We start from the raw sequence: 23,767 nt of genomic DNA, 5'->3' as shown, positions 1-23,767 counted from the left end.
AAAATATATATACTCGTTTTAATTTCCCGAAATTATATTAATCGAATCATAAAACAAAGAACAACAAATCTCGAAGGTTAATGGAATCTGTCGTCACATTGGAGTCAAGCAGAACGCCAATTTATAGTTGTTTGATTTTAAAAAAAGGTATTAGGTGCATATAAATATCTTTTTTTTTTCTCTATTTGTTATAAACAAATCACTACAAGAGGCCAAGTGAGAGCTGACGAGTAGGTCCCAATTGCAATAGCCGTATTCCCGCCGTGTCAAAGTCCCAAGGCGCCCTCTCTCTGCACTCTCCATTATTGAAAGCCAAGATCGCCCGACGATCCTCTGGCGGCTCAAAACCAAATTTAACGACGCTAGTTCAGAGTTTTCACATTCCTCACTAGGATCTTCATCCTTCGATCTTTGATCTATTCCCGCCTTTCTTCTGTAATCTGTTCATTCTAAGCTGTTCCCTCTACATTTCTCTTACAACACTCTCTTTACAGACAGGGCTCCTCCAGCGTTTGATCCTTTTCCCTGCGTTGTACTTCAATCTCCTTCTCAGAGCTTTGGTTTCCCTCTGATCTAGGCTTTTGCGCGTGCTCCGGTCTCGACGATTGCGTTGGGAAGGATCGAGATCTTTCTAAGTTTTTTCTGCACTGTGGTCGACATAACATATTCGGGCAAGCTACTCGGAGATCAGATTTTTCTCTTGATCTGTAGTTGATTTGACAATGGATTCGTTTGGTGTGACCTTGAAGGCCAATACGATGCCGTTTAGAGCCAGCAGACAGTGTGGTAGGAAGGTGCAATGCTCCGGGTTCTGGGGAGAGAGTATTGAGAGAAGCGGAAAGTGCAAACAGATACAGATGAATGCCTACTCGCGGAAGAATTCTTATTCTTCTTCCCATAGCAGGGCTAGAAAGCTTACGGCGGGAGTTGCTCATTCTGTTCTCATGTCAGAAGTTAGTGAGGAAACAACGGTAAGTGGATTTAGTACTTTGATATTCAAAAGTACATAAACTTTTATCGGAACTTTTGACTCCAAATTTTACCTCAGACTTTACAGGCTTCTATATTTGAGACTCCTAGAGCTGATCCGAAAAAGATTGCTTCAATCATACTGGGTGGAGGTGCCGGAACTCGCTTGTTTCCTCTTACCAGCCAGCGCGCCAAACCAGCGGTAACCACCTCTACCAAATTGCTTATATAAGAATAATTTCACAAACTTGGAGAGCGTTTTTAATTGGGGAGATGTATTTAGATGGTTGTACTAGATACTTGATAATAGAAGCTATTGATCCAACCCAGGAGAACAAACTGGTGCATGAATTTAAGCAAATAATTTTTACTTGCAGGTTCCAATTGGAGGTTGTTATAGATTGATCGACGTGCCCATGAGTAATTGCATTAATAGCGGCATCGAAAAGATATTCGTCCTAACGCAGTTTAATTCGTTTTCTCTAAATCGTCACCTTGCTCGTATTTACAATTTTGGTAATGGAGTGAATTTTGGCGATGGATTCGTGGAGGTATGATGACTGTACTTCCCATTTTTACAATCTGCCCCTGCTTTGCAATTGTTTTAATTAGATGGGCTGCAAGTTCTTGGAACCCGGAAGCTTTCTTATGCTCATCCTCTGGATTCATGTTTGAGAAACAGGTTCTAGCTGCCACTCAAACTTCGGGTGAAACTGGAAAAAAATGGTTCCAAGGAACTGCCGATGCTGTCAGGCAATTTATATGGTTATTTGAGGTGGGTGCCTAAAATCTTCTGAGCATGATTGGAATTTTCAGTCAAATTTTTTTATGTATAATGAACGTTTTATCCATTGGGTTTCTGCAGGATGCCAAGACCAAAAATGTTGAGCACACTCTAATTTTGTCTGGCGATCACCTTTACCGGATGGACTACATGGATTTTGTGCAGGTATAACGTGAAGCTAACTAGTTTGTACTTGTATTTGTATAGTTGTGCTCATTTGTTCGTGATTCAATGAGGATTTCTGATGACTTCGTACTTGCAGAGACATATTGACACAAATGCAGATATTACAGTTTCGTGCATACCCATGGATGATAGGTAGGCATCTTTTTTTATCGTTATTTCCATGGATAAAGTGTTTCTTAAAACTCAGATCTTCATTAATGCTTTGTTATTCTGCAGCCGAGCATCGGATTACGGTCTCATGAAAATAGACGACACAGGACGTATTTTACATTTTGCAGAGAAACCAAAGGGATCTGACCTGGAAGCAATGGTTGGTAAAATTGATGCAATTTGTTTGGTTTGTAATTAGCAATATCTTTGTCTGATCTTGTTTTCTATCCATTATATATTGTTTATTGCAGCAAGTTGACACTACAGTTCTAGGACTTTCAGATCAAGATGCTAGAAAAAATCCTTATATTGCATCAATGGGAGTCTACGTATTCAGAACTGATCTTCTATTAAAGCTTTTGACATGGACTTATCCTTCATGCAACGACTTCGGCTCAGAAATTATTCCATCGGCTGTTAAAGACTACAAAGTTCAAGTGAGATCCCTTTTGAGAAATTTTAATCTTTCATTTTTTCCTTGTGCTTGAATTCAGAATAGGAAGACTTTCGACGATAATAGAACTAAGTTTCCCAATGTATCCATATTGTTGTAGGCATATCTATTCAATGACTACTGGGAGGACATTGGAACCGTGAAGTCATTTTTTGATGCCAACTTAGCACTAACGGAGCAGGTATGTATCCCATCGATTGTCTCCTTTCTTTTCCTTTGTATGGGACCAAGAATCATCTCCAGCTTTCTTGCTTATTTAGTTATCTGAGTTAAATATTTATATAGAAGATAAGTACCTTAACTGGCCTGTGAATTTTTCAAGCAACGCCCTCCCTCGGATCAGAAACAACACATGATCAAGTGTCATTAAGCTGATGGCTTTAGTGTCTTTCATGCAGCCCCCAAAGTTTGAGTTCTATGATCCGAAGACTCCATTTTATACATCACCTAGATTCTTGCCCCCTTCTAAAGTTGAAAAAAGCAGGGTAAGACATCAAACTCGAGTTTGCTCTCTGCATCATCCGTTTGATTCTTGTATCTTAAACGAAGTTGCTTTTGCAGATTGTAGATGCAATAATATCTCATGGTTGCTTCCTCCGAGAGTGTAGTGTTGAACACTCTATTGTCGGTGTGCGCTCTCGATTGGAGTACGGTGTGGAGCTTAAGGTGAGCCAGGGTTTTCTTTTGAATTTTCCCCTCCCCTTCGATACTGTAGGAACGTACAAGAAGAATGCAATGGCAGAAGATGGTTATAGATGCTGCAATCTTTTTTTTCCACAGATTAAACTCTTACTATTATTGCAAGAGATTCTGCCATGCCGATATGTAGAGCATCTTAGCTTGTAAAAAGTTGATCATATTTGGATTTGTTGGTTTTGCATTCTAGGATACTATGATGATGGGCGCGGACTACTACCAGACTGAATCTGAAATTGCATCTCTGCTTGCCGAAGGTAAGATCCCAATCGGCATTGGAGAGAACACCAAAATCAGGTAATATTCAGCTACCAATACAGAGCAAAAGCTATCTGCAATCTCTTATTAGTTAAATATAATCGTCACTTTATCATCCGACTGTTTACCATAAACATTATTTGTTCATGGGTTTGGTCTGTTTCTGATTTTCATTTATCTTTTCCGCAGGAATTGCATAATTGACAAGAATGCGAAGATCGGAAAAAATGTAGTTATTGCTAATACTGATGTAAGTATGATATTTGTGTTCTTAAGGGATATTTGGTTCAATAAGTTTTGTTTCATCCATGTTTGTATTTGTACAAAGAAATAACCAATAAAAGGTTAGGTTTGGTTCTTGGGTTTCATAACCTGGGTGGTTTCATATGTGAAGGTTTATATAACATGAGTTCATGCAATTCGGTAGGGAGGGGAAAATTAACACTTTCTAAGAATTTGCAAACTCTATCTAAACCACATAAACCCATGATGTTATTTTGGTCATAGTGCCTAACAAATGTGTGGTTGTTAACTTTTCAGGGCGTTCAAGAAGCAGATAGACCAGAAGAAGGGTTTTATATAAGGTCCGGTATCACAGTCACGTTGAAGAATGCAACAATAAAAGACGGAACCATTATTTAAATCCAAAGAGAAAGCTGAGAGTTGAAAGGAAGCAACTGCTCGAGGCTTTCAACCGACAATGCTCGACAACGAGTAAAAGGCTAGCTTCTTTTCTTATATGTAAAAAGTTGAAAGGCAACACATTCCTGAGTAAGAGAACAACTTTTTATTTCAATCCATATATTATTAGAGACTACAATATTCAAAGCGATTTAGCATTAGTTTTTGGATGAGCAATCCTTTCTCTGTGAGGGAGTTGTTTATTCCTAGCCCCATTTTTGTTCAATTTCCAGGACTATGGCTGCCTCCCTTTAAGGCCTCCCCCTGTGTCTTATGTTTCTGAGGTTGGCATGCTTCTTCCTTATTTTGATCATCTTTGCAGACTCCTGAGATATCAAATTAGCAGTGGAGGGGTCCTCACTAAATACCACTTCATACCCATCCCCATAAGAACCCATCCCTTCAAGTAGAAGTTGCCAGAACAGTGCACCCGTAGCTGCTCCGCCGCCCTTAGCGGATGAATACACAGCTGAGTAAACAGCATGGTAAAGTCGATCCCTTTTATCAGCGCCACCGTCCTTTTTAGACATTCCAAACTCTGCAAAGAGAACTGGCTTGTGGAGAACGTTCTGTGCATCTTGGGTGTGTTCATTGAGCCAAGTGTTCAGGAATGAGAGCTGATCCTCAAAACTTGAACCAGATAACCTTCATCAAATCACCACCACGTTCATTTCAGCTAATAATGGATTGAAGATCTCAGAATAGGAGCCAATGGGAGAAGGGTTTTGTTCTTACCATTCGTCAGGATACGAGTGGACTGTGGAAAAGTCGATTTCGGGTATCTGATTGTTTGCAATGAAATCGGTTCCCACTTGGAAGTTAGGATTCCCTTGATGCCTTGCTTGGCCATAGAATCCTTCCAAACCAACTTCTAATAGGTGTTTCCCATCAATTGATTTCAAGTATGCGGCCATTTCTTTAATCCATGCCTGCCCATCATTTCATATATACAACTTTTTAAATTGGGCTATGTCAGCTTAGTAGGTATAATAAATGTATAATCAGGTGCAACTTTTTGCATTAACATAATTTTACTTGTAATGAGACTTCGTCTTTGGCTCAAATCAAGATGTAAATTGGTTTTGGAACAAATGAAAATATTTAAGGTTGAAATTAAGATAGAAAAGTATTTTGAAGAAAAAAAAATCAGGAAAGATGTAAATATGCCCATTTATCGGGATAAAGAATTTCCATTTAAGGATTAAAGAGAGATTTATCTCCGTTAGTTGAACGAGGATAGATTCTTCCTCTACCCCGTCTCACTATATATATATATTTACTTACTTAGTAAATAAATATATTTTAATGGAAAACTACGGTATATGAGTGGAATTTAAATTTTTAGAAATTTATTATATTTTTGCTTATAAAATATTATTGAATTTGTTTTTATGGTATTTTATTGATTATTTTTTTTTTTTTTGAAATGAACCTAATCAAAACAAAATACATAAACTTTTTTTTTTTCCGAAACTTATTCTGCAAATTTTAGCAAGGAATATTTGTACGAAATTCTTGCGAAAATAAATGTAGATTGAAATAAGAGGTAGGAATGGAGACTAAAAGAAGGTAATACGTAGTAAGAACCTGAACGGTGTTTCCCGAACGATCTGAAAGGCACCTGGGTTCGTTCATGAGTTCCCAAGCCATTATGGTTGAATCATCCTTATAAGTTACTCCAGTTATGGAGTTGATTCTTGTCAAAACGGTCTATATACAATGTGCATTGATCAAACAAAATTATCAATATTTATAAACATACATCCATAAATTCATACACAATTGTCGTTGCATAAATGAGAGATTATGGGTTGTGACGTTACCTTAACATGGTTCTTGTAGAATCCTTTCACCACAGAATTAGTGTAGAAATCATCCTCGGATGAAATGGACTGTCCCTGATTTCTTGCCCACTCCACATACTGTTTTCTCCCTCCCAAATTTGCAAAGTTGTTCACCAAACTCAAGATCAATTTAATCCCATATTTTCTTGCCTCCGCTACCACAAAATCCAACCCCTAACAAAAGCATTAGCCATTTAGCAAAAGAGGAAAAAACAAAACAAAACAAAATAAAATCAAAGCAATGAAGGGACCTGAAACATCTTCTCATTGTATTGCCCAGGAGAGATCTGCAGAGGGTTACTTCCGCCATCATTGAAGGCCATCGTTCTTCCAATGGCGAGGCTATGATTGACGGCTTGTTGATAAGCTAAGGACACTTTGGGTCTCAGTGATGGGTCCGAGGCGAAGGACATTAACCAGTAGGCATTGAACCCATTGGCGTAAAATGGGCTTCCATTCAGAATAAGCTGATGCCCTTTGGTCGTCACAAACCCATCATCTGCTTCTGCTCGAAGCACAAGCGGCAGAAGAACTACGAAAACGTAACTCCAAAGCTTCATCTCTGTAAAACCAAGTTTGTTGAACTGTAAAACGTAACTCCAAGACCAAGTGTTGCGGATTAACTTCGAACGTCGTTGTTTATTTATTAGTAATTATCATTAATATTGTGGTTGTGTTGCTGCCATAAGTGAGAGATCATGTTCGATTCCTTTATGAATTGTCGTTTATGAATATTGGGAAATAAATTAAAAACAAATATTTGTTTTATCCATTAGTAGATTAACCTATTTAATATATTGTTTTTTTTTCTTTCCATTTTGTGGCTGAGAGGGATTGTGCGAAAAGAGAATGTGGGAACCAATTAATAGAAAACATTCGAAACAAAGACCAAAGATGATTTTCTACGCAAGCCCAATTTTACATAATAAACAATATCTCAATTATAAAATTTAGAGTCCAATACGGTTGTAGTTTTTTAAGATTGATATTATCATATGTTTGATGAGGTTTTATAAGGGATAAACTACGCTCTTTTGGATCAAAAGTAGGTTTGAATGGTAGGTGGAAAGTAGGTTTAAATGGTAAATAGAGTTGAGTTAAATCCAAAAATTATTGAAAAGAGTAGTACTACGTGTTTACTCGGGAGAATATCATAAAGGAACCAACAAATGGGCCCAAGAGTTAGAGAACCAGAAAAAAGGCCCATTTAGTTTTTTTAAGTGAAGAATTTAATTTCAAACAGTGAAAGTGACATTTGAACAAATGGCTTAAAGAAAAAAGAAAAAAGATTTTAAAAGAATTGTGGTAAACCCAAAGTTATATTCTTTTAATTTTATATGTCAATAATAAATATTAGTATTGTTACTAACATCCGCCCTTCTCAAAAGTCAAAATTCTTTTTAGGACTGAATCGGCATCGCCTGGTTCGTATAGTTATATTGCTCGGACTCTTGGAACAGATTCTGCCGGTATTCCGCCATTCCCACCAAAAGCAATGGCGGCGATTTGCTCTCACTCCACCCTTCGATCAGATAAAAACTCACTCCCTACTCACTCCTACTCCACTAGGTCTCTTCGGCGATCGGTAAAGTTTTTTGGCGAGCTTTCAGGTTTCTCTGTCGCTTCTCCGCCTAGGTTTCCGGCTGGTTTTCCTTCAATTTCTTGCCAGAGCTCTGCGACTTACCCTCCTTCCGTTGTATTGCAAGGTGCATGTCTATTTTCGTTAAGGCTTCGTTGTTTGCGATTTTTTTTTTCTTTTATAAATTTCATTTCAACTAAGGTGTTTGCATTTCCTGCTTAATTGTTACGGCTGTTGTCTGTGAGTGATGATAATCTGTCACTGTTCTTATGTGGTTCGTGAAGTTTGATAAGTTATAGTTATTATTATCAGACGGTGCATACGCCTCTTTGTGCGGTTGGTATCTGTTTGAATGGTGCTCTGTATCTAATCAAACCTCTCCTAAACCAATTTATCTCTGTCGCTTGCATCGGCGATGTGCAAGATCGGCTCTCTCAGTGGCTAGAGAACAGATTATAGTGTTTTCTACTTTCAACTTTTCCTTGAGGGATTCAAGTTTTTGAAAATGCATTGCTATTCTATGAATAGACGGTTGTATGCTTTTAATTGTCTGACGTTTGTTCTCTGTTGCATTATTGTTTATCACAGTGAAAGCCGAGAAGAAGGATTTCCTTCACCTTAGTGATTTTGATAAATCTACCCTCTTGAAGATCTTAGACCGTGCGGTTGAAGTTAAGGCGCGACTAAAATCTGGTGATAGGACATTTCTCCCCTTTAAAGGGAAGACAATGGCTATGATCTTTGCAAAACCATCCATGAGAACCAGAGTCTCATTTGAGACTGGCTTCTTCTTGCTAGGGGGCCATGCCATATATTTAGGGCCCGACACTATCCAAATGGGAAAAAGAGAGGAAACTAGGGATATTGCTCGTGTTTTGTCTCGCTATAATGATGTCATCATGGCCCGAGTTTTTGGTCATCAGGTATTGTGGCCAGTTTATTACCTTCTTAATATCAAGTGACGATATCTGTGATTGGTGTACGCAGAGAAAATTTTGCTTCGACAAAATTGGTGTTTTGTCACAATTTTAATGAAGCAAAAATAAGGGTGGTTGAGTTTTAGGGCCTATTGGTTTGTTTCTAAATAATTTTACTGTTGGAACAGCTTATTGATTTCTTATGTTTCATTATTCCGTTGCTATTAGTAATCCAGATGTCTCTCTACGGGTCGTCAAACTACCATTTTGTTGCAGGATATTCTTGATTTAGCTAAATATGCCACTGTGCCTGTAATTAATGGCCTGTCGGATTACAACCATCCTTGTCAAGTAATGGCTGATGCACTCACTATGATTGAACACATTGGCAAGTTAGAAGGAACTAAGGTTTGGGTTTTATTGGTTATGTTTCGTTATAATTGTTATAAAATGTACTTCAATTATATTTTTCAAATGAATTGAACAGATGATAATGAAAATTTAGGTTGTGTATGTTGGAGATGGAAATAACATGGTGCACTCGTGGTTGTTGTTGGCATCAGTTATACCCTTCCACTTTGTTTGTGCCTGTCCTAAAGGTTTTGAGCCTGATAAGCATACGGTTGAAAAAGCCCGGCAGGCTGGAGTTAGCAAGATTGAGATTACCAATGATCCCAAGGAAGCAGTGAAAGGTGCTGACGTTGTGTACTCGGATGTCTGGGCCAGCATGGGACAGAAAGAGGAGGCTGAATATCGGCGTCAAGCGTTTCAAGGTTTCCAGGTACTTGTTGGAGTGTTTTCTTTCTAATGAATGCACTTCAAGCTAATTAATTTTGTCAATGAAGATGTTATTAAAAAAGAAATTTGTTAATAAAGATGGACATGCAATGATGGTCGGAATCGATACTAAATTATCTGGTTTTTATCTTTTATGCCATTATTTGGGGTGGAATTTGTTTTTTTTTTTTTTATATAAAAAAGATGCTTCTTGTCTGTCCTTTTTCTGTGAGTGAATACCGCTTGGCTAATTACTAGCCCACCTTTTCGCCTCTCCTATTGTATCTTTGTTAGCTATAACTTGGATTGACAGTAATACTCGTTGTGATGAAAAAGTGTAGTTGGTGCAACATGGCCTGCACAAGTTAATTTCATGAATACAATTGTGGGTCAGTGGGTCTGGAAGGGATGTACCATACCCTTTTTCTAGCCGAATGAAACGTGATTTCGTGACAAAATGCCGAAATGGTGGCTAATGAAAAAGCTACTCTGAGCTCGGCTTCAATTTTTAGGCTGAATAAAGTTTTCATATCTGAAGTTTGTTGCACAGTAGACTCACTGGCCAAATGTATGCCCTACCCAACTAAACTCAAACCTTCTCTCTAAACTCCCCATAGAGGTTTACTCTAGATTGTCCACCCTCTATGTCTGTGGACTCATGAGATTCTATGAAAAAATCTCAAATGAACTGTAACGGTAGAACAACCAAGGCTATGGTATATTGAAATTGAGATAATTTCTCGTGTCATGGTTCTTTTTTTTCCCCTCGTATATGAGGGTATACTGAAATTGTGGTGTTCTCCGTGACATTTTGGGACCATATACAGAACAATCGTTTGACACGAACTTTGGAGAGCAGCGCTTTTTGGTTCTTCCATTTTTATTTTTGATATTTCGGTTGCATGTTGTATATAACCTTAACGGAGCTGCGATGGCATTCTTTGCATTATTGTTGCAGGTTAACGAAGAGCTCATGAACTTAGCAGGTTCAAAGGCTTACTTCATGCATTGCCTACCAGCCGAAAGAGGCGTAGAGGTAACAGATGAGGTAATTGAGGCTCCCAACTCCATCGTCTTTCCACAAGCTGAGAATCGAATGCACGCACAGAATGCTATAATGCTTCATGTTCTTGGCTTGTGATTGTGTAGCACCCAATACTGGGATATGCCAATTCATGTTTCAATAATAGCATGCCAAAGTTGGCCTTTGAGTCTGTACTATTTTTTGTACTGTCTTCTATTTCTTGCACGCTACCTGGAACCGACTTTTTGCAGTACGGATTAACTTTCGGAGCTAGAATTTGTCATGAGCCTCGACCTCCTTTTGGCATTTCTTGTTTAGTTGAAACGTTAATGACCCAAGCAAATGTAACTCAAATGTTTTATATTATGTCAACATTTTGTTGTGCCAATTTGTAGTCAACTTTGATACTTTTTATATTATGTCAGGATGAACGGAACGAGTTAAGGTAATTTTTTCTTGACTGCAGCGGTCGTTCTGATAACTGTTGGGAGGTTCCGGCTGCTACCCACATGGGTCTTTTAGCCCAATTTGTAGGGCCGAGCCCATGACTGTTATAAGGCAGTCCGGACGTTGGACGGGCCCGAAGGCCCAAATTTTGGGAAAGAATAAACCGAGTAAATATTTTAATATACGTCTGAAAGAAAATTGAACTGAAAAATATATTTCATGAATTATGCTTAGATTCAGGTTATTTTATTTAAAAGTTATGTTTAAACAATGTTTGTTTTGTGGAATATATGTTAAATAATTGAAAGGGCAATCTAAGGGTGAAAGACGACAAAGGGATGAAGGAAATCTAGAATGGGTGGGCCAAGGAAACTGAAAGTAGAAATAATGGGCCCAGCCCAATTCAAATCATAGACGAAGAAAATGGAAGTTCAAGTTGAAGGTTGCAAAAGGGCAAGAGAACCTGGTTGGGCAAAAACTGTCACAAATAAAAAGTACCGCCCGACAAGATAGCGGAAAGCCTGCCCCCACGTTTCGCTACCTTCCCAACAAACTTACCTTCTTTGCTTTTTCTCGCAATTTGCATACTTTACACTGTGATATATATATATATATATATCTTACCTTCACCCATCATTTTAGCTTATGATCTATAAATTTTAATAAATAATAATTTAATTATTATAAATCATCAAAATTATTTTAAATAACATGCATATGATAATTTAATCCAAAATTTGAAACTTAAAAGTCCAATCATTAGCTTAAATTCGGGTATTAGATTATTATTATATCATAAATATCAAATAATAATTTTCCATTTAAATCACAATCTCCAAATTATGAAGACAACATGAATTTGAGGCAACCATACTAAAAAAAAAATGATGCAATCTATTTCAATTAATACATTTCTTTTAAGAAAAAAAAAAAAAAAAAAAAAAAAAAAAAAAAAAAAAAAAAAAAAAAAAAAAAAAAAAAAAAAAAAAAAAAAAAAAAAAAAAAAAGGTACAATTCTATGGTTGAATGCTATTTCCATTTTTATAGGTTTTGATCCATGACGACATTAGCTGTCTTGATTTTTCTAATTTTTCCTTTTCAAAAAATCCTTATAGCTTTATTTCATTAATCATAATATATAATCTTGATTTAATCAAATCATTTGAATTGACAATCTAAATAGACCATCATTGATTTGATTATAGTAGGGCTCATTACTTCATTCATTACGGTCAATTCATGTATGGCCTTATTTCTACCTACCTAATTAATGAAAATTTAAGCATCATCATCTAATTATTGTATTTCAATATTACATTAAAAAAAAAAAAATCTAAGCTAATTTTTTTTTATATAAAATATTTAAATAGTTATTTTTGTTAACCATTCTAAGTCTTCCAAAAAAAAAAAAAAATCAGCTCCTATCCTTTAAAGTTAAGATCTAAAGCTTTTAACATGTATAGAGGCACGTTCTCTATACAAATTTCTACCTGAAAATTTTTCGCTATTGTATTGACCCAAAACTTTAGATCTTAACTTTAAACCTTTAAAGTACGGTAGGCCATCAAGGATGAAATCAATCATCAATTAATTGTCTTCTTTAGGCTTTCATTCAGACTTTCTCTCAAAGCTTTAAAACACTTTTGATAGGGAAAAGTTTCCACGCACTTATAAACAGTGTTTCGCTCTCCTCCCAATATGCATATCAATATCAATAAAGTATGAGTTGAAAACAGAGATAAAGACGGAGAATAATAGAAAGAGGGGTGAGAAGGAGAGGGTGGCCAGAAATAGGGTTATCCAAATAGGAAGGGAAAGTGGGAGGGAAAAATAATGTCAAATCAAAAAGGAGAGGACACAAGGAAAATGGGCGCTTCCATGTTGGCTGCTCAGGCCTTCCCCTTCCCTACTTCCATGCCTTTGCTAGCTATTTTCGATGATTCGAGATATCTCAATCGTGTAATATGAATGTTATCCTCACAAACACCTCCAAGATCTGATTGCATATCTTCTTTATTTTCTTCCTTACGTTTGGAATTATGTGTTTGTCCAAACCCCCACACACCACGCAGACACCCACCAAACCCTCCACCTGAAAAATGGCTTCTTTTCCTCAGCCTTCTTTCTAAGTTGTTCACTCCTTTTTTTCGATTCTTCTCTATCCGCTATCCTCTTTCACCTCATCTTGGTACTTAGTCATACCAATTCAATTATTACTCACTCCCAATTTCTTATATATAAATTATAACTCTTAGAAGAGATACATTGAGATTACATTTAAATAAGAGCAATCCTTAGAATGAAATGCATATTTCTTTTCAGCAGCTCAATCGTAGAAACTTCATGGCCAAGCGTACTTATGAGATCCCACTTTGGTTAAACATTTCTTATAAGAGTGTGAAAATCTCTCCCTAATAAACGCGTTTTAAAATCAACATACTAACGACGATACGTAACGAACTAAAACGAATAATATTTGCTAGCGATGGTCTTGAACTATTATAAATAGTATCAGAGCCAGAAACTAAAAAAGTTGGATTGTGAGATTCTGAGTTGATTGGAAAAGAGAATGAAAAATTCATTATAGATGATTGGAATAAAATTTTTCTTAAAAAAGCATGTCAGTGATAATAAAATATAATAAAATAACTTATATTGATATATGGAAATAGTTATCACCGGAAGACATTACATAAACAATTCATTCATAATAGAGTATAATTAAGGGGAGAGGCTAAGTTGTTAGCATAACTTTAAAAAGATAATAGTTTTTCTGTAACAACAATCCACTATGAATTAACTATGTGAAGTTGATTGTTTTTTTTTGCTCTTGTGAGGAGGGATTTGACCAACTCTTTCATATCAATTAAGAGGTAATTGGGACTTAGCTGATTAAATGTATTTTAAGGCCATTCTATTATACGTCAATTTTAGCATTAACTAAAATAATATAACTTTTAAAAAATTACGAACGAAATTGGAAAAAGAAAAAAAGAGACCCAAATCTATCGGTAAAAAAAAAACAACTTTTAAATATTAAATCTTACAGAAATTTTAAAAAAAAAAATCAACAGAGGGGTTGAGGAGCTTGGGGATTCTGATAAAATCTAGCTGGCGTGCACTGGACGAGCCAGCTCAATCCCAGTGCGATAACAAATGAACATCTGTCAACCACATCATCATTATTAATAATAACGAGAAATAAAATAACAATAATATTAGTACTGTAATCTGACGTGGTTTTCCACATGTATGGTGGTTGAAACCTAGGCAGTCGCCTGCACGTGCAATTGTGACTCCCTCTGCCACACTTTACTCACTTTGTCTCTTTTCTCCCTTACCAATTCACAACTCAACTCTCCTTCATCTTTCCTATTTTTACCTTATTTTTAGATTTTTAATTTTGAAAATATATTTATTTTGCTACTATTTTTTTTTTCAAATATATAATTCAAGAATAGAAAATCACTTAAAATACTATTCTTTTCTATCTTTAGTAATTAGAGAACTCCAAAAACACTGAATTTATTTGGATTTGATTGAATTTGAATAAAAAATTATGAATTTATTGTTAACTTAAAAAAAAATATATAGTTTCGTTTACCATACAATTATATATATATATATATATATTATATCATGCCTTTAACAGTTAAGTATTTTTTAAAGTTTAATACTTTTCATTATGCTTATAAAAGCAACATGCCACAGAGATGCATTTTTTTTTATTCTTTTAAAAAAGTGGGAAGCTATTTGTTAGTTAATCTTTAAAAAATAATTTGAATTTTTATCAACCAAAACAATATATTAACACTCAATTGCAATATTAAAAAAAATCAATTAAAGTTACCGTCTCTTTGAGATACAATAAAAGAAAAATGTCCCCATAATAAACACAATTATTTAAATATCAATAAATAATTTATTGGGCACGTTTTCTTTACGTATATTAAGAATCCTAACGTGAGATGTAGCACAACCACTTAAAGAAGAATGCTATTTAAGATTATTATAATACATACGAACGAGTGTGACACTAATTATTGAACTATGGCAATCATAAAATATATTTTACAATAAAGTGGGAGGATATAATTTGTTACATAAGAATAATAAAATAAGGTGATATTGGGACACGTGTGAAGTAGATGTTGGATGTGGAGTACATAAGTCCACCCGCACGTGGTCCAACAATGGCACCATCCACGGAGATGCAAAAAAAGAGAAGCTGAAATAATGAGAGCCTCGATTCCATTCGTTACCTACCCCTAATCTATATATCTCTCCCCCACTTTTAAAGTGAGATTATACCAATTTAAATTATAAACATTATTAACATTAAAAATATATAAAATTAAAAAAAAATCAATTGAAAACTTTAATTTTTGTATTTAGGAGAGACCTGAGTTTTAATAAATATTAAAGTAAATTAAAATTTTAAAAGATTATTAGATACGGAGGTGAGAGTGTAGGCAAAAGCTGCTCAATAAATACTCTACAAACGTGTCCCGCGGAGCTTCGACATCCTTCCCTTTAGCCAGAATTGCACATTTCCCACCATTTTTAATTATAGAAATCGTTCCAAAATCTCGTTTTCGATCCTTCCCCGAAAAAAGGGAATTAAAATCAGATAAAATTGGTAGTATAAAGTTTTGTTAGATTGTTAAATTTCAAAATATTAAACAAATAAAAAAAAAAATCTAATTTTGATGATTTCAAAAATATGTTTGCGGATAAATTATTATAATAATGCGACTTCACATGTGGACGGACCATTGCTCTATGCAATTACCCAAGAAAGTGCATCGCACTTCCTACAGAGAGACTACCACAACCAAACATGGACCTTATCACAACTGGCCAATAAAAAGCATCCACGTCAGCAACTAACATACGGAACACGGACTGTCATTGAGTCAGTGGATGAGGTTGAGAAACGGGTTGTTAGAAAAACGTTTATTAAGATGACGATGAAGAATTGAGATTCTCAGGGATGAAAATCGAAGAGCCGTGTATGTGGCTCTGGCTCTGGCTCTGGCTCTCGCCGTGACGGAGGTTGAGGCGGCGACAGTAGCGGCGGTGGATACCGGTGATGATGGAGGAGACGACCTACTGTTGTGGAATAACAGAGTCTTAAAGAATTTTTCTAACTTTTTATCTTTTAGCCTCTCTCTCTCTCTCTCTCTCTCTCTCTCTCTCTCTTCCTTCAAAGGACGTTTGAAACTTCCGAGACATTGCTGCCTTTTCGATTTAAAAGGGCAATTCAAGGTGGAAGGAAAAGGCTAGTTGCTATAATTTCTTTAATTCGATCCATCAAAATCCTCCGAGTATTGCAGATTCTCTTGTATATTTGTTTCTCTCGTGGTTTTCTCCACTGCTGTTCTCATTTTTGCGGTATGTGCCTCCTCCTTGTCTTCATCTGTTTGTCTTTTTGTTTCTTCATTGAATGATTGTTCGGTTTCGTCTAATGCACCGGGAATGTGAGGAACGCGATTGGAATTTTCAGTTTCTACTTTCGCATCGTTTGATGAGTATTTCGGTTTGTTTTACGTGTTGAATCTGTTATTTCAATGAACCGACTCATTTAGGATTGATGAATTGAATGTATCGTGCGTGTTTGTTGCTATTTTCCGTTGAGTTTGTTGAATTGGAGTTTTTAATTTGTGTTTAGTGAATTGAATTCTGCTATCACGATGCCTCTGAGAGGCATAGTTCGTGAGCAGAGTGAAATACGAGAAGGCAGTGAGAATTCTTCGAGAAAAGTGAGGGAGGGAGTTCAAATGCGTCATCTCGGGAAGTCGCATATTGTCCCGGAGCAGCCTTCTTCTTCATCTTTTCCGGTTCCGATCGAACAGAGCCGTTGGGCGAGTTTAACTCCGGAGCTTCTTTTAGACATAATTCAACGAGTGGAAGCGAGTGAAACCTCTTGGCCTTCCCGCCGGGATGTTGTTGCCTGTGCTTCAGTTTGCAGGTCATGGCGGATGATTACAAAGGAAGTCGTAAGGACTCCCGAACAGTGTGGGTGGATCACTTTCCCAATTTCTCTGAAGCAGGTATTTTCAATTCATCCTCTGCTATTTTCAAGCCAGTTTTTGAGTTCCTTATCGACCGAGGCTTTAAGTTCTAGTCTCTTCTTCTTCTTTGAATTTGACTTAATCTATTAGCCGGGACCAAGAGACACTCCGATCCAGTGCTTCATCAAGAGAGAAAGAGCAACGTCAACGTTTCGACTTTATCTCGGGCTAAGCCCTGGTATCTCTCTTTTTTCTTCTTCTATCAATTATGTTGCCTCTCTATGATTGTCCTTTTCAACTAAGATTCTGGATTACGGGTCCTTTTGGTGAAATTCATCTATGGTACAGAATAAAGCTATCTTTCTTTTTCATTGTGAAGCATCGTATCAAAGCGTGTGAAGTTTTAAAATATGCAACAACTTCTCCCTTTTTCTCAATAAAGTGAAAAATGTGAAGAAAGTTCTGTAGCTGAAATCAGTTCTTCATATAATGGTTCAAAGAGACCATTGTTTGTTATCATAAGGAGTCTTTGATTCATTATTTTACACATCTAATCAGATCTTTTTTGTTTCATTTACAGCCCTGTCGGGTAATCTAAGTAAACTTTTGCTTACTGCAAAAAGATTTCGACGAGCCATGAGTACAGAGTTCATTGTATCATTAGTTCCAGACGACTTCTCTCGAGCAAGCAACAATTACATTGGAAAGTTAAGGTAAGCAACATGTACATTTGAGGGGGTTGCTTTGTTTTTCATAAATGAACTGAGAGTTGATGATGGAATAGGTCAAATTTTCTGGGGACCAAGTTTTCAATTTATGACAGTCAGCCTCCACATGACCCAAAACTGCGAACCAGTAGATCAAAGCGAAGAATCCATTTGAAACAGGTTTCTCCAAGTAAAACTCCGACGAACTATACAGTCGCTGCCGTAGCTTACGAGCTGAACGTCCTCCGCACGAGAGGCCCGAGACGAATGAGGTGCACCATGCATTCAATACCTGTTGCAGCCGTGGAGGAGGGTGGCACTGCCCCAACTCCCACGGAGTTTAAGGACTGTATCAATGAGCATCATTCATCGACATCGATTTGCGAAGGTAAGAAGCCGATAATCGAGTCTCCGAAGCCTCAAGAATCAATGGCTCCATTGGTATTGAAGAACAAAGCTCCGAGATGGCACGAACAGCTTCAGTGCTGGTGCCTCAATTTCAAAGGGCGCGTCACGGTAGCCTCAGTGAAAAACTTTCAGCTGGTTGCTGCTGTGGAGACAAGTGAAAATGTGTCTGCAGCTGAACAAGAGCGAGTGATTTTGCAGTTTGGTAAGATTGGGAAGGATATTTTTACGATGGATTATCGGTATCCTCTCTCAGCTTTCCAAGCCTTTGCAATTTGCCTTAGTAGCTTTGACACCAAGCCGGCCTGTGAATGAACCATTGCTCAACTTGCTCCAATATTTTCCAGCTGTATATATTATTTTGGAAAGAAGCTTCGTTTAGACATTGTATTCAATAATCAGGCAACAATCTGTGATGAAATTGTGGGTAGTAAATTATGCTCCAAAGTCTTTATTATCCAGTCCGCCGAAGACACCAGGTTTCAAGCAACACTTCAAATACCCCAATTTTCAAGTTCATATTTTTTACTGTCTAATATTTTTCCTTGGATCTCAGATTAAGTTCTAAAATTTCAGGTGGATCTCAGATTAATTTTTAGAACGGTTAAATATTTTAATTTATAATCTAAATTTTGTATTAAGAATTATTTTATTTAAGTATTAAAATTTTATAGATAATTTAACTAAAACTTGACATTTATCCTTCAAATACTTCATACTAACAAATGGTATCAAAGCGATGACATCGAGCGGTGTGCCAGCAAAGATGCTGGGTCTAGAGATGGAGTGTGAAATCCCACATCTTTGTTAGAGCATCTCAAGAGAGACGAATGATGAGATTCCACATCTGTTTGAGTGTCCCCAAGAGAGATGAATTGTGAGACTCACCAGCGATTGGAGAGGAAATCCTTAGTGGACGCATTCTAAAACCCTGAGGTGAACTCTCAAAGGGAAAGCCTAAAGAAAATAATATCTACTAGCGTTAATGGGTTCTAAAATCTTAAGGGAAAGCCTGAAGGGAAAGTCCAAAAAGTAAAATATCTACTAGCACAAATGCATTCTAAAACCTCGAGAGGAACCCATGAAGAGAAAGTTCAAAGAATACTATATTTAATGGCGCGAAAGCTAAAGAGTAAAATACCTACCTGCGCTAAGCTTGAGTGCCCGTCTGTACATTTGACTACAAGTTGTACAAATAAAATATGAACAAAGATCCAGAATTTTTGTGAAGAGTAGAATGTATTTAGCATCATAAATTGCCTTAAAAGGATGAGCCTACTCTTTTGCAATGGCGTAGGGTCCTATGGCATCAAGAAACGAACCAGACCTACCGTGGAGGCCAACGAGCTTTATTCCCGTTGGGAACGAAAATTTGGTTCCATCTTCAACACCAAACGGCCCATGACTTTTTTTATTTGTTTCCAATGTCAGTGATCGGATAACAATGAGTGCAATACTCCATTTACTTAAGTCACTATAATAGCCACGAATTGAGACGAGATGTTCATCTTGATCAAAAACAACCTGCAATTACACATCACTTAGTTGCAACAGGATTTAATCTTTGAAGAATTGGAAGAACATTGATAAAAGAAGACAGACCCATAATTTCCTACTAGTTACAAAGAATCCCAATCTGATTGAGGCAAACAAATTTAACAACAGGAGATTCATAAGAAGTTTTGAGGGTAACCTCAGATCTTGAACCGCCATCTGAGCCGTGCATTGTCGACCATGTCAACTTCCCATCCTTCTCATACTGAATTTGAATGGAGTAGATCAATTCTTGATGATTAATAACGAATGCTCTGATCTTTGTGAAAACTTTTTCGTTCCAAGGACTTCCACCTCCACCTCCATACGGCCCAATCGTTCTTTGAATGCGCCCGCTATCAAATGACCAAATAATTTTCAGTTTCACAGAATCTAAGTTCAAAAACACTTGGAGTCGTAACATAATTTATACATTCTAACTAACTCAGAAGTAGACAAGCCTATTAAAAATCATGGACCTCCACACTAGTATAATATTGTCCACTTTGAATATAAACTCTCATGGCTTTACTTTTGGTTTCTCCAAAAGGCCTCATACCAATGGAAATGTATTCCTTAATCAGCCCAATGTGATGGAGATCCTCAGCCTATGTGAGACTCCCTCCCAACAATTCTCAACAATCCTCCCCTCAAACAAAGTATACCATAGAGCCTCCCCTGAGGCCTATGTAGCCCTCAAACAGCCTCCCCTTAATGGAGACTCGACTCCTTCCCTGAATCCCTCAAACAAAGTACACCCTTTGTTTGATCCTTGAGTCACTTTTGACTACACCTTCGAGACTCACAACTTCTTTATTTGACATTTGAGAATTCTATTGACATGGTTAAGTTAAGGACATGACTTTTATACTATGTTAGAAATCACGAGTCTCCACACTGGTATGATATTGTCTACTTTGAGTATAGGCTCTCATAGCTTTGTTTTTTGTTTTCCCAAAAGGCTTCATACCGAGATGTATTATTTACTTATAAACCTATGATCAACTCCTTAATTAGCCAACGAGGGACTCCCTCCCAACGATCCACAAAAAGCCCACAAAGCCAAGTATGGTTCACTGGATAAAAGCAGCTGGTAATACATTTATAAACCCTCTCTTTGTCATAGAATAAAGAACTTGAAGCAAACTAACAAACCAAGCACAAGACAGATCACAAAAGAGAGTTAAAAGTGCATCATTGGGCATACTTACTTTTGAATAGTGTGTTGGTGGAGTCCAATTCCACGAGAGGAAAAAGAACGGTTGGTGAAAGCCAGGCTCCCCTGCACTACCTGCCTGTGGTAACACAGCCCAATGGCGTGCACCTTGAACTTGCAATTGGAAATGCATTCATAGGCCAACTCCTCAGTACATGATTCACCACAAGCCACACAATCCTCTTCCTTCCCTTTCATCCCAAGTTTCAGCGTGTGCTTATGAGCTTCATGCTTCTTTAACTTCACGTAAGGAAACATGCCAACAGCACAGTCCAAATGTGCAGCAAAACTGCACTTTTGGCAGCTATAGAACCACGGCCCCGGCTCTCTTTCTTCCTCACAGATATCACAGCAATACTCTTCTTCTTCATCCTCAACAAATGTCAGGTCTAAAGGATGTGGATCAAATCTGTATCTTACTCCAATTGGCAGTGTCGCACATCCTGCATCCAAATGGAAGTTGCAGTCGACACATCGAAACGCCATCTTGTCCTTCACCCCCTCCTTACAACCTTCACATATGTGGTCATCGTTTGAGCGGTCAAGAGATAAGGCGTGTTGGTGACCAGGGTGTTCAAATGGGATCTTGATCGAGGCGCATCGGGTGTCAAATGTGGAGAGACATGTTTTGCAGTGGTAGGCAAAGCCATTGAAATGTTTGAGACAAGCTTTGCATTGGAAGACGAAATTTGGGATTGAGATGAGATTCAGCCTATGTTGATGGAGGAAGTTCCTTTTCTTTCTAGGCAATTCAAGACATTCTTTGTGGGCAAAGAAACCGCACTCCTCGCAGCCGTAAGATGGACCTGAAAGGCGCTTCATACACCCATCACAAACTCTGTCCTGCCTGAGTTGCTCCTCAGTGACAAAGGCTAAACGATGATGATGAATGAAATGTTGAATCTCAGAGCCGGAAACCTCAATCTTGGCGTTTTCATCATCGGAAGAATCAAGATCATCCACAGTGAAGTTAGAGTCAACGCGTTGCTTTCGAGCACAATCCAAATGGACAAAGTACTTGCATTTGTAGCAACCATATGCAGCATATTCGGTCTTTATTTCTTCCCCACAGATCTTACAATCCATCTTGTTGCCTACAAAATCAATCCCATCACGAAAATAGGTGAGGCTAAGATCATGAAGGCGGTGTCCAAATGTCCCCAAAGTTAATGGCAATTCAGCACATTCTTTATGAACCGAAAGATGGCAAATGGTGCAATACCATGAGAATCCATTTCCTTTCTCACCACATGCTCGACAAACGAACTGTATCTGATTCCTAAATTTGGTGAAGATGTGTTTATGATTGAAAGATTGTAAGCAAGCGACATGAAGGTTGAATTCGCATGGGGAACAGTTATAGATGAACTCTCCGCAGTCATTTTTGCAACTGTTACAGATGGTTTGGGTATGGGTAACATCGGCAAGAAGAAATAAAGGGTGCTCGTGAAAATCAGAGTTTAGCATCTCGCGCGGCAGCTCGGCACATTGTTGATGAAAATGGGCGTCACAAATAGAGCAAAAGTAATAAGAAGAACCTGATTTTATAAGCAATCCACAGACAACACAAACAATTTCATTGGTTGCTATGTTTTGTTCTCGCTGAAGGGTTAACGTATGGGGATGGCTGAAATGTCGAAACTCGTTATCGGACGTCTGCCGTACACCGCTGGCTTTGGTGTCGGCGATGGCGCATTTGACGTCAATCTGAAAACCGCAGCTGCGACACAGATAAACATCGCCCGACGGCATTTGCCAACAGGCATTACAGATGTGGTTGTTGGTGGCTCGAGAAAGAGGATGTTGGGGGTGGAAGTGGTTGTGGATTTGCGGAGGAAGGTCGATGCAAGATTGATGGATATGGAAGTTACAGACTGATTCGGAGCAGCTGAACGCCGGCGGATGCAATATTCGACGGCATCTGGTGCAGAAAATCACTTCATCATTCTTCCCCTCTTCGATGAAGAACAAAGGGTGCGGATGGGGATTGTTCAGAAGGTCAAAATCCATAGCGATCTCCTCCTTTTTCTTCCACTGTACATAAACTAAACAAGAGCAAGATCAAAGCTAGTAATCAGAGCTTCCCGACATTAAACAAATTAGTTGCAGAATCGATTGAGATACGGAAGAATTGATGGAAAATTGGGAGACTGAGGATGAAGACAAGAGTGAGATCGGGAGCGAAAGTACGGAGATGTGCGCATCCTTTGCCATAAGAATCTTGATGGTTTTGGGTTAGGAATGTGATGCTGATAATCAGAGTGAAGAAATGTGAAGAATGAGTAATCACGGTGGTAATTTCAAATTTTAAAGGAAGAAAAAGATTGATGAACAATGTTTTAAGTGGATGGAATGTGGAAGAGTTCGGTTTGAACCTGATCAAGTTTTCGTATGCTTTATCGATTGGGATTAGTGTGCTTCGGGACTTAAAAATATAATTTCATGAATCTCAGTGGAGTCATTAATTGAAGAATATACAATCAAATAAACTAAATTAGGATTCACCTATACCTCATTGTTTATTTACTCGGAAGGTTCGTAGTTGTGGGATCTCACATCGGTTGGGGAAGGGATGAAGCATTCCTTGTAAGCGTATGGAAACTTCCCCTTGTAGACGCGTTCTAAAACCGTGAATCTGATGAAGATACGTAACGGGTCAAAACAAACAATATTTACTAGGGATGGGCTAAACGATTTGCCAGTAAGGACGCCAGTACCCGACCCAAAGGAATGAATTTTGAGATCCCATTCCTTGTACATGTGGAAACCTCTTCTAAAGGTGACGACGATATATAATGGGCTAAATTGTGAAACAGTTTTTCATATCATCTTTTAAAATACTGTCATCTCAAGTGTCTTTCCATATCAACCTTAATTTCTAGTAAATTTCTTCTCACAACCTCCTCACTAGAGATCAGAGATGATTTTGAGGCCCTACGCAATGAACTTTCAACATTAGTTTTATTTCTTATACAAGGATTTAAGGTTTAGCCACCATTGTAGACTTCGTCTTGGAATCTACATCGGCTAGATGCTCAGTCAGATTGATTACATTGGCCACTTCTTCTACAATGAGTTGGAAAGAAAATGATCGCTCTTCAATCAAATTGTTCTCATCATCAACTA

The 23,767-nt window shown here is 37.6% G+C and overlaps 5 protein-coding genes across 6 annotated transcripts; 3 read left to right on the top strand and 2 right to left on the bottom strand.

The window, feature by feature from the left end:
* Positions 1 to 234: 234 nt before the first annotated feature.
* LOC111474940 (glucose-1-phosphate adenylyltransferase large subunit 1-like) lies at positions 235 to 4,295 on the top strand. 2 transcript variants are annotated; one of them, XM_023119749.1, is made up of 14 exons: positions 235 to 971; positions 1,058 to 1,171; positions 1,347 to 1,520; positions 1,652 to 1,744; positions 1,835 to 1,918; positions 2,016 to 2,071; positions 2,156 to 2,249; positions 2,341 to 2,526; positions 2,644 to 2,724; positions 2,942 to 3,028; positions 3,105 to 3,209; positions 3,430 to 3,536; positions 3,687 to 3,747; positions 4,038 to 4,146. In XM_023119749.1, the coding sequence occupies exons 1-14, from the start codon at positions 723 to 725 to the stop codon at positions 4,137 to 4,139; spliced, it is 1,593 nt and encodes a 530-aa protein (XP_022975517.1). In that variant the 5' UTR covers positions 235 to 722; the 3' UTR covers positions 4,140 to 4,146. The 2 variants fall into 2 exon arrangements, with proteins under 2 accessions (XP_022975517.1, XP_022975515.1); XM_023119747.1 differs by having other exon boundaries at positions 236 to 971; positions 1,049 to 1,171; positions 4,038 to 4,295.
* LOC111474927 lies at positions 4,127 to 22,887 on the bottom strand. The gene is made up of 4 exons (XM_023119744.1): positions 20,637 to 22,887; positions 19,586 to 19,781; positions 19,289 to 19,416; positions 4,127 to 4,226 (listed from the first exon to the last, which is right to left on the bottom strand). Exons 1-4 carry the CDS (start codon positions 22,649 to 22,651, stop codon positions 4,220 to 4,222), a joined length of 2,346 nt encoding a protein of 781 aa, XP_022975512.1. The 5' UTR covers positions 22,652 to 22,887; the 3' UTR covers positions 4,127 to 4,219.
* On the bottom strand, positions 4,270 to 6,640 carry LOC111475014 (mannan endo-1,4-beta-mannosidase 7-like). The gene is made up of 5 exons (XM_023119763.1): positions 6,274 to 6,640; positions 6,002 to 6,196; positions 5,766 to 5,888; positions 4,914 to 5,107; positions 4,270 to 4,823 (listed from the first exon to the last, which is right to left on the bottom strand). The coding sequence occupies exons 1-5, from the start codon at positions 6,580 to 6,582 to the stop codon at positions 4,430 to 4,432; spliced, it is 1,215 nt and encodes a 404-aa protein (XP_022975531.1). The 5' UTR covers positions 6,583 to 6,640; the 3' UTR covers positions 4,270 to 4,429.
* On the top strand, positions 7,389 to 10,704 carry LOC111475025 (ornithine carbamoyltransferase, chloroplastic-like). The gene is made up of 5 exons (XM_023119765.1): positions 7,389 to 7,728; positions 8,190 to 8,524; positions 8,795 to 8,926; positions 9,024 to 9,299; positions 10,254 to 10,704. Exons 1-5 carry the CDS (start codon positions 7,518 to 7,520, stop codon positions 10,434 to 10,436), a joined length of 1,137 nt encoding a protein of 378 aa, XP_022975533.1. The 5' UTR covers positions 7,389 to 7,517; the 3' UTR covers positions 10,437 to 10,704.
* Positions 15,737 to 18,399, top strand: LOC111475003 (tubby-like F-box protein 5). Its single transcript, XM_023119759.1, has 5 exons — positions 15,737 to 16,160; positions 16,438 to 16,819; positions 16,931 to 17,018; positions 17,361 to 17,493; positions 17,565 to 18,399. The coding sequence occupies exons 2-5, from the start codon at positions 16,460 to 16,462 to the stop codon at positions 18,205 to 18,207; spliced, it is 1,224 nt and encodes a 407-aa protein (XP_022975527.1). The 5' UTR covers positions 15,737 to 16,160; positions 16,438 to 16,459; the 3' UTR covers positions 18,208 to 18,399.
* Positions 22,888 to 23,767: the final 880 nt, after the last annotated feature.

This window comes from Cucurbita maxima, unplaced genomic scaffold (assembly GCF_002738345.1).
Source record: "Cucurbita maxima cultivar Rimu unplaced genomic scaffold, Cmax_1.0 Cma_Scf00003, whole genome shotgun sequence".
Classification (NCBI taxonomy): domain Eukaryota; kingdom Viridiplantae; phylum Streptophyta; class Magnoliopsida; order Cucurbitales; family Cucurbitaceae; genus Cucurbita; species Cucurbita maxima.
The sequence above is the reverse complement of the archived record's forward strand: the minus strand, read 5'-3'. Positions and strand labels throughout refer to the sequence as shown.